We start from the raw sequence: 10,692 nt of genomic DNA on the forward strand, positions 1-10,692 counted from the left end.
GAGCGTAATTAACACTACCCAAAAAATCACTGGCTGCGCTCTGCCACCCCTGCAGGCCATCGCCAGCTCCTCCTGTCTTGCATCCCACCACCTGTTTGACCCGCTACACACTGGCTGACTCCTCAGGTCAATCAGGTCCCACACTTCCACAAACAGCTTCTTCCCCTATTCAGACTGTTATTGTGGATTAAAGTTTTGGCCTGTCTTAGCAATGCAAAGACCCAAGCATATAAGTATATATAATATATAAGTAAGCATATCAGTATCAAGGAGAAGGCGGCACTCATACCGCTTAGTAATATCATCATCATCCTTCCGGCAGACAAGGGTAGGTGCACAGTTTTGCTAAACCAGGACAGACTATCATGAGAAAACTTTGTCACTGTCATTTACTGACAAAAATACATTGCATCTGGAAAGCATTTACAGCACTGCACTTGTTGCACATTTTCTCATGTTACAGCCTTATTGCAAAATAGAGTCATGTTGTTTTTCACCTCAAAGATTCTGTACACAATGCTCCATAATTGCAAAGTGGAAAAAAATTCGCTTTAAATTCTTGTAAATTTATTGAAAACAAAAATATAATATTTACAGTATTCACAGCCTTTAACATTACACTAAAAAACGAGCTTTGATACATCCTGTTTCCAGTAATCATCTATCAGATGTTTCTACAGTTTGGTTGGAGTCCATCTGTGGTAAATTCTCTTGACTGGACATGATTTGAAAAAGCACACACCTGTCTATTTAAAATCCCAAAGTTAACAGTGCAAGTCAGAGCACAAACCAAACTGAAGTCAAAGGAATTATCTGTAGATCTCCTTGACAAGACTGATCAGGGGAAGGGTCTTCCACGAGAAAGCGGCGTCTGGATTGGTACTTCGAGTTGGATTTCAATATCCTGTTCATTTCCGCAAATGCTGACTGATACCATGCATGGAAAAGTGTTGACTCATTTCAGGCCAGTGAGCCCTTCTAATGCTTGGTTTAGTGCCATTAGGTGCAGTGTTGTTAGGGATAAACGTTCAACAGCACGTTCCGAACATCCTGCATGCCCTGCTGTATGCAATAATGCAGAAAGAAATACAGGTTACACTTGGGGACAGCGAAGGACTTCTAAACATCTGCAGCATGCATGCTAGGCTGGCTGGACAATTACCTGATGGTAGTCGAAATGGTGATGTGGCCAGTGTTGGCATAGCAGGTGCACAAGCTACACAACAAGAAATATTAGTTTCAGAGGCAGTCTAAAACATCCAATTATCCGTTACAACTACTCCTGTGTAGGTGTGGGATTCGTTGTGTGTCACAGTGAGTTCGATGTAACCAGGTATTTTGCTCAGCTATTTTTACAGCAGTAGGTGTGGACAGCAGTGTCTGATATCATACCTCCTACCTGGGTTGTTGACCATGTTTTTCTTTTATGACCTTGACAAACACCCAGTGTCCAGGCTTCACCAGCTCTTCTCCTCTGTGCTCCGGTAGCTTCTACAGTCATTATTATAGTCAAGGCCGGACAGGCTGGACTCAAACGCAGGCCTCCGGGGGAATCGAGGGGAAGTCCAGGGGCACACTCCTCTTCACACAGTCAAAGTTTCCCCAACCCCTTACTACTAACCGCTTCTAGAAACTACAATTCATATTTACTTGTGTTTCAATATGTTACAAACATGCAAAGAAAATGTGGAAATCAGGGAGTGGTAAAACACTTTCAGTTCCCTCAGCCCTCATCTCATTTACAAATTTCAAACTTCCCTCATTTGCCTATCAGTTAATAATAATAATAATAATAATAACAACTATTACTACTACCACTAATTCTATTACAACAACAACAACAACCTTAAAACATCCGAAGAGTCACAATTTAGGGGCCTTTATTTTTGAAATGTCAGATCAAATCAGATTATGAAACACATTCTAAGCACAATGAACATGTTTACATGAAATATTTTATATATTTATACTCCCCCCCCCATAAAAAAACAACAAGGGAAAAGAAAACAAATACACAGGAATTAGAAAGCAGATTTCTGAAAGTTTGGTATAAAAACAAAAAGAAAGAAAAAAATCACTCGTTTCCTCTTCGACTCTTCTTGTGACTCTTTTTTGAACTCCTGTAACGTGAAACAAAACAAAACCAAGTTAAATAAACAATGAATATTCTAATACCACTACACTGGAGTTGGTGAATACAAATATGCACACAGAGGGAAACTCTTTCTTCTCCCTCTCTGTCTTGTTATTTTTAACCTGGAGCTTAAAAATACACATTTCTCTTTCTTCCTCCTTCTTTTCTGTCTTTAGCCCATATCAAATTACGGCACAGTATAGTGTGCTTGTGCTATTTCTTGTTAGTTACTTAATTTAGTTACTTGTTTATAGACAATTAAAATCATGAAAGTATAATGGAGAAACTGCTCTCACAGCTAGAGACTGGCAAGGAACAACACAAATGCAACACAAGGGGGAGCCAAGACGACAAGTCAGGGGTAGATACCCAAGTTTGGGTGAGAATGAAGCCCCGGGTATCAAGAAAGTATCGTTAAGTGAGAGAGGAATTGACCTGAAAGACAGGATCCTGGACCCTCTGTAGCCGGTTACCAAGATTACATAAATTACCCTCTGAAGGTCTTCTAGATGATGTGAATGCAGCACTACGGACAATACGTACTGCAAACATTACCGAGACTAACCAGCTGATCTATGGCAGCAGTGATCATGAGATGTTTGGCTACAAGATGAACAGCCCCAAGGAGCAGTACGCAAGGAGTCAACTGAATGGTAAGAACAAGATCTGGGCTATCAACACCTATGCCTGTGATCAGGTACCCTGCTGGGATAATAAGCTGGTCACAGGAGGAGATCGAAGTCACTGACATCAAGACCAGGAAGCACAGCGCCCACTAATCAAATAACGTTACCCAGATATACATTAATAATAATAATACTCACCTCTCTGGGGACTTGGAATGGCTGCGATGTCTGTGGCTTCTGTGGTGACCTGGATCACAACAATGACACCAAGTCATTTTTAGTTATAGACAAAAGTTTTCCAAACTTATGTAACTATGGAAATAACTTGAACATTTCCAGTGCTAAAAACTTAAAACACAGTTGCCAAAAGGATGGCAGAAGAACAACATGAATTTCTATGATTGCTGGCTTCATTTCAGTGGTTTAAAACCCACTGATATTGTGGCACAAATCTTTGCAAAAAATAAACAGATGAAAACAAATTTGAATCCAAGTCATCCTGTGGACCACTGGCCCTGATCCTGAGTGTCCCACAAAAATGTCTGGCTCAGGTGTTTTATGGTTTGCATGCATTTTTTTTAAAAACCCTGTTGGAGGTAAGAATGTCCGATATATATTCAACCATATATTATTTTTATTTTAGGATTTCACCTATTGTGGGTTATTATTAGAATGTAACTACCACGATAAACGAGTCACCACTGTACATATATATACATATAACAAAAATAACAGTAACAAGCCAATCGATTAATTTTGGTTGATTAACTGTAAACAAAGTGCTTTGTTCATTAGTAAGTGAGCAGTTAAAGATATAATGGCTAAAATGCTTTGGAACTCCAAGTTGATGGAGAACATACATGTTCTAAATCATATGAATGATATATTTGGTTGCTTCTTTAACTTAAATGTCTGCAGACTCTTTAATAACCCATATTTTCCCCCATTCTCAGCTGTCTGTTATTGTGGTTACACCATATGGCCACAGAACACTGATCTCCCCTTTAATTACCTGGTGATTTGGAGCGGTGGCGTCTCTCTCTGGACCTGCTGCGGTGGCGCCGGGGGCTCTTGCTGCGATGGCGATCTCTCCGTGGTGAGGGGCTGTTTATGTACAATAAAAAACACAGATATTCCTGTAAGACACACATACTAGCAGTGCAGTTTTAACAAGATTAAAGTGAATGCAAAACGCAGTCATACCTTCTCCTCTTTGGAGACCTGCTCCTCCTGAAGAAGAAATAATGGAGCTTACCATAATGAAAGCAACTGTATAAACTCAATGTGGGAAAAGGTTGCTCTGCAAGTCTACTTGTCTTATTCACAAACATATGAAGACTCAAGAAAATGTAAGGATGAGCACAATGAGTACCGTCTGGGAGAACGGCTGCGTCTGTAACGTGGTGATGGGGAGCGGCGAGGTCTGTCATTGTCACGGTAACCACGTCTATGTGGCTCAGGAGTCTGAATTCTCTCCATCTGCAACCAAATTCATTCATGTTTTTATTTTTCAGTTAATCCACTAACAGACAACATTTTCAGTGGACATAGAAGCTATTTTATGCAGACGCCTCTATATAACTGAGCTGAGCAACCTAAACCAGTCATTGTATTGCAAAGGAACTAATTTACACTATGTAATACTATCTGTATTACTTGTGTTTGCAGTTTTTACATATTCGGTGCCAGATCGCGGATACAAGCGGCAGAAATGAGCTTCCTCCGAAGGGTGGCTGGCCTCTCCCTTAGAGATAAGGTGAGAAGTTCGGCAATCCAGGAGGGGCTCAGAGTAGAGCAGCTGCTGCTCCACATCGAAAGGAGCCAGCTGAGGTGGTTCGGGCATCTGACAAGGATGCCCCCTGGGCGCCTCCTGGGTGAGGTGTTCCAGGCATGTCCCACCGGGAGGAGGCCCCGGGGCAGACCCAGGACACGCTGGAGAGATTATATCTCTCGGCTGGCCTGGGAACGCCTTGGTGTTCCCCCGGATAAGCTGGAGGAGGTGGCTGGGGAGAGGGAGGTCTGGGCCTCTTTGCTTAGGCTGCTGCCCCCGCGACCCGGCCTCGGATAAAGCAGATGAAGATGGATGGATGGTGCCATCTTGTGGCAGTACAGAACGTTACTGCTATTACAGATGGATTTTCATGTTTCAGTGAAGCTGAACATAAGCTAACTGTGCAGTTAAACAAAAGCTGATAGTTGAACATATTGTGTTTTGTTATAGTGAGGGCTCTTTAAACATTAGAAATATATTTGGAAAATGAACATGTCAATCAGAAACCACCAATTTATTGCATCAGTTTTATATGGTAGATTTTTACTGATAATTTTATTTTTAACCTTATCTTCTTCCTCATCTTCTTCTTCACTGCTTTCTACTTCATCCAAGTCCTCCTCCAAAGCGCTAATCCTTGGGTCCAGCATCTCAGCCTCCTCCAGCACTTGCCTCTTCTGTAATACACGCATAAAAAAAAGAAAAGTCAATGACATTGGCACGTCAAACAGGTCAGATATACAAAAATGACACTAACACACCTGAAGCCGAGGAAGGATGACGTCACACATTCTCTCTGCGTGAAGAAGCCCGTCGATGAACTCGTCCACATGCATCACCTCAAACTCTGTAATAATTTACAAATAAAAATAAAAAAATTACGCATTTGTCCTGGTTCAAACACATCCACTTTGAAGACAAAATGTTTACTTGCTACCTCACATATCCCACCCACTAACAAGTGTCACAATGACGAAAAAAATCAGTGTCTCATTGAATGATCGGTGCCTGATTGGTGTACATATACATGCACAACGCCTACAAATATAAACAACCACCCAATGTAAGGTTTTTGCCAACGTTGTCCTAAATTGCAAAGTTTAATCCACTAGTATGTGCAAGTGCTTTGTATGGAAGAGGATTAGGGCCACTGGGAAAAAAAAGTGGGCATGTCCTTTTTTTTTCTTCTTCTTTTCCAGAATTTTGAGAAAAAAGTCAGAATTTTGACTTTTTTCTCAGAATTTTGACTTTTTTCTCAGAATTCTGAGAAAAAAGTCAAAATTCTTTATTTGCAATCGTAAAACAGAATCAATACTGTCAATGAATTTAAAAAAAATACTGTTTTAACAAAAAGAAGAGACGAACAATAGTCAAGTAAAACAGATATTTTTTTATTAAGATGTCAAATTACATTTTACTGTAATTTATTTATTTATATTCTTTAGTGGGTGAAAGTTATGCTTGATGAATTCCTCACTTCTCTGGACTGTGCTGTCTCAAGTTTCGGTATAAAATAACATAAATTGAATAAATGTATAAAACATATAAAAATTGACTTAGAAAAACATAATTCAGGTTTATTATATTACAATTCTGTACAAGCTCTTGACAAGTTACAAGGTTAAATTACTTTAATTATTGTTAATCTAAAATGTTAACCAGTAGTTTCATACTTAAACACCTATGCCACTTTTGTGCTCACCTTTGCCTCATGCTGTCAGTACTGCTACACTGTAATGCTCCTAGTGCTGGGGCCTTGTTTCAATAAGATTCACACTTCAAATTAGGAAGTTTATTAGTGACATTAGCTCATGTGAAAAGATGGAGAATGCATTTCATGCACTTACATTGTACATTGCAAGTACTGCTGATTGCAAGCAGCGAGCAAATAATAAAATGTTTAGTATTTTTCTTTTATATGTCAGAAATATCATTATTGCAAATTTTCTTGAAATATTGCGATATCATTCACCTCCCTCCAACACCAGTTAGAGTCCAGTCATTTATAGATTAACTTGTCAAACTCACCTCCATTTCTGTTCTGGCTCTTAATCTTTCTGTAGTCATTGTACAAAGGCTCCAAGTATTTGTAGCAATCCACTGCAGTTCCAGTTAACCTCATGTACATCGCTCCAAGTAAACGCACATATCTAAAAGAAAAGGGAAAAAAATGAGCACGAACATGTCATACCTCATCTATGTGTTACACACATAAAAATATATTCTTAATCAATCCAGCACGAAATGTGCTACACACGCTGCTGACTGCCGACAACAGTTTACCAAACTGCTGTGCAACATTATAATCAGCAAGATCACATTCAGGCACAAAGACATTTAAAAACACATAAAACTATAAAACAGTACTTAAACAATTTACAGAGCTTTTTATTAATAACAATTTTACAAAATAGCAGAAACATATTTTCCTTACCTAATCATTATCAATAAAGTATTCAACAAATACACAGCCATGTGACAGCAGCAAAGTAAACCGAGGAAAATAGGTTTCACTCATACAAATTAACTGAAGAAATGTACAAATATCTCAGCCCCGCTATCATATAGCCCGACGGGCGGGGCTGAGATAGATTTTGGTCGCCCGACCGGAGATATCGCTAGCCCCGGGACGTCGGGCTAGCGATTTTGAGAGCCCTGGTGATTCATCACATTTGTGTTTGAGTTCATCATTCGATTTGTAAACACAAAAGCTTAAAAAGTTTTGAAGAAATTCAGATAAAACTCAAGGGTCATAATAATCTATTACAATTTGGCTTACATCCACCAAGATCAACTGAACAAAAAGTTAAGTTATGATTCTTACAAGTGTGTATTTTGAACATTAAAAAAGTACCATATAAAGGTTAAAAATCTTGTCACATTTGACCTCTGACCTCTCCTTCAAGGTCAATAGACTGATCTGAAGTTTCGAGTGATAATACTGCTATAAAGAGCAATTTAAAATGCCATTCTCAATGCCACTGTTTGCACTGATAACATACAGCCATATAAGAAATCATATATGGGTATTCTAAATATCATGCAACTTTTTCTTAAGGTCAAATGTTCATAAAGGTCTGTTATCTTTACAACTATGCTACAACCTTAGCTAAGCAAAATAGTGGGAATGTGCCTAAAAGTGTCACGAGTTTGAGTGAATTCTATACACTATGAACTTGGTTGAGAAAATTAACACAACATAAGTGTTTACTCCTTTTCTCTCTGCAGAAAACTCACTTGAAATCCTCGTTTTTTATGAATTCGACAATGATGTCTTTTTCAGGTTGAATCTGCAACATCTTCAGCGTGAGACAAAGGAAAGGAGTGGGTTTGATATTTCCACCAAAAACTCCACCAACATACTTAAGTTCCATGGCTTTGTCGACAACCAGCTCAGCTGAGGATGAAACAACATACAAAAGCATTGTTAACAAAAAACTATAAATACAAATTGCATTGTATACAATTGTTGCCTGCAAATGCACCTGCATACATGTTTCCAATTAGACAATGAACAGAGGTATACAGACTTGTACAGATTAGAAGTTTACAGTTCTACTACTATTTTACTACCAGTACCATTTCAGAACTGGGGAGTGATGTCCCTCACATATTAGCATATTAGCACTCTGAGTCAATTACTGTGGTATCCAACTATCAGAGAAGGAGATGAAGAAAGATGAAGAAAGGAATGCCTAAGTAGTACAACAAGCTGTGTCCTGGATTGTTGATTGCCTGACAGAAAGACCACAATATGTGCGTTTTAACATTGTGTGTTTGACAAGATCATCAGCACAACTGAGGCACCAGAAGGGACCGTCCTCATGTGATGCAAGCAGAAACATCTGCAGCTCAACGGGACAAAGACCAAGGAATTGACTGTGGACTTTAGGAGGACCTGGAAACCAATGACTCCCACTGACTTGGTAAAAAACACTGTACAGGAAGGGCCAGAACAGTCTCTAATTTCTGAGGTAGATGAGGTCTTTTAACATTTATTCCTTTTGCTGGAATGCACCAAATTGGGAGTGACATCACTTTTTCAATATTAATGCAATTTCATAAACACAAAATTTTACACCATTTCAATTGCAATCTGAAAAATGTTACGAAAGCCTTTAAATAAATATGGCCAAGAACAGTCCATGTCTCCCTTTAGACCCCCGTTTGCTGCAGGTAAGGCTGTAAAGGCTGCCATCAGCCTTTAGCAAGCTGTGTAATATAAACATGGTATGAAACCAAGTTAACAGCATGTTTTAATACTACTCTTGGAGGCTTACTGCAGATTTTTCTCTGTGTAAAACAAATTTTGGTGTTTGTTGATCAGGCGCTTTGATGAAGGGCTCCTGCCACCTTTTTCCCAGTATAGGTTTTATTGGTGGTTACAGGAACAACTGCTGTTTTTGGGCTCTAGAAACACGTTTTCTTTCCTCAGCTTCTCTGTAACAGCTAAGCCTATTTGCTCTTCCCGGTGCATGTGTAAGTGTAAACAGAGTTCAGCTCCATGTTAAACTATGCCAGTGTTATCATCACTGCTGCTATTGTGTTATCAGTGCTTCTGTATAAAACTGGGAGCCACGTGGACTTAATGTTGTCAAACTAAATATGTTTGCAGGTCTGTTTTTTAGTCACAAATGTGGGTGAAACATTTGCATTTACATCGTTTAACACAACGGCATGTTACAGAACCATGTGTTAAATTTGTTTATTTTTTCTATAGCCTTTCTTCAGTAACAAACTGTTTCAACTTCTGCAATCAGGCAGGTTTCGCACTATCAGGACAAAAACAGAGATACTCAAGAGGAGCTTCTATCCTCAGACCATCCAAGGCTTAAATCAGAACATGCCCCCACTCCCCTCATAGCATCACCATAAGGGTCTAGAACAGGACCTTATTTTATATTCTTGTCATATTTCATATCGTATCTGATTTATTATTACGGCACACGCTGCTACACTGATCATGCTGCTTACCTACTGCTTATATTACTCTGGTCACTGTTGTACTCCAGTCACTGTTTACATTACACTAAATAACTATAGTCACTCAGTTCAATTACTGTGTTTACGTTACTTAATTTTGTTTATTCTACTTCCATTGCACGGTCAGACATTGCTGTGCTAATATGGTACAAACACTTTAATATTCCATTTGCAAAATGTACATATTCAGTTTTTTAATTTAAAATTTCCGATTTCTAATTTAAAGTTACTTATTGTTTATAATATTTTGCACAGTCAAGGAGCAGTTCAGGACACATCTTAATGTGTGTTGTACTTGTATGACTGTGTCTTGAATTTTTAGCCTAAAATAAAATAATTTCTGTTGCCTAAAAATATCTCTCTATCTATCTCCCCAAGAATATAACTGAGCCCGCTTAATGTCGATAGTAACCCGCTTGCTAAAATGAGCCCTCATGAAGCTAACGTTAGCTCACTGGTGACACTACTAACCGGTGAGACCGAAGCATTCCTCCTTCCAGTACTTAGACTCGTAGATTCGTGTGCGGATGATTTTCTCCACCAGATACTGCGGGTTAGTCCCGTGTATACTGTTAGCGTCTTTAACGGTTCTGTTTGCCATGATACTACTATTCTGGCATGGAGAAAATGAACAAAAAAAAGAAAACCTTAGACGCCAAACCGGAAAGAGTAAATATTATTTCCGGTTCGACTTCTTCTTCTTCTTCTTCCTTCCGCTTCTTCTTGTTGGCAAACAGCGAAACGGTGCATTACCGCCGCCAGCTGGTATGGCGTGTGGACAAAAATGACACACACACAAAGAAAAAACGACACTCAATTTCATCCATCCATTCGCTTCCGCTTGTCCTTTTCAGGGTCGCGGGGGGTGCTAGCAACACTGTTGAGGATTTATTCAAAACTGAAAAGACACTGAACCAGAGCTAACGCAGCATCCTGCAGCGACATGCCATCCCATCCGGTTTGCGTTTAGTTGGACCATTATTTATTTTTCAACAGGACAATGACCCCAAACACACCTCCACGCTGTGTAAGGGCTATTAGACCAAGAATTAAAGTGATGGAGTGCTGCGCCAGATGGCCTGACCTCCTCAGTCACCTGACCTAAACCCAATCGAGATGTTTTGGGATGAGATGGCAGAGTGAAGGGAAAGGGGCCAACAAGTGCTCAGCATCTCTGT

The 10,692-nt window shown here is 39.5% G+C and overlaps 1 protein-coding gene across 1 annotated transcript; it reads right to left on the minus strand.

The window, feature by feature from the left end:
- Positions 1 to 1,952: 1,952 nt before the first annotated feature.
- On the minus strand, positions 1,953 to 10,164 carry prpf38a (pre-mRNA processing factor 38A). Its single transcript, XM_085376106.1, has 10 exons — positions 9,986 to 10,164; positions 7,769 to 7,928; positions 6,560 to 6,681; positions 5,293 to 5,378; positions 5,098 to 5,208; positions 4,133 to 4,239; positions 3,964 to 3,990; positions 3,773 to 3,864; positions 2,959 to 3,007; positions 1,953 to 2,120 (listed from the first exon to the last, which is right to left on the minus strand). The coding sequence occupies exons 1-10, from the start codon at positions 10,113 to 10,115 to the stop codon at positions 2,075 to 2,077; spliced, it is 930 nt and encodes a 309-aa protein (XP_085232232.1). The 5' UTR covers positions 10,116 to 10,164; the 3' UTR covers positions 1,953 to 2,074.
- Between the last annotated feature and the right edge of the window lie 528 nt (positions 10,165 to 10,692).

This window comes from Diplotaxodon limnothrissa, linkage group LG17 (assembly GCF_057381915.1).
Source record: "Diplotaxodon limnothrissa isolate DT_005_m linkage group LG17, D_limnothrissa_male_GT1.1, whole genome shotgun sequence".
NCBI lineage: Eukaryota > Metazoa > Chordata > Actinopteri > Cichliformes > Cichlidae > Diplotaxodon > Diplotaxodon limnothrissa.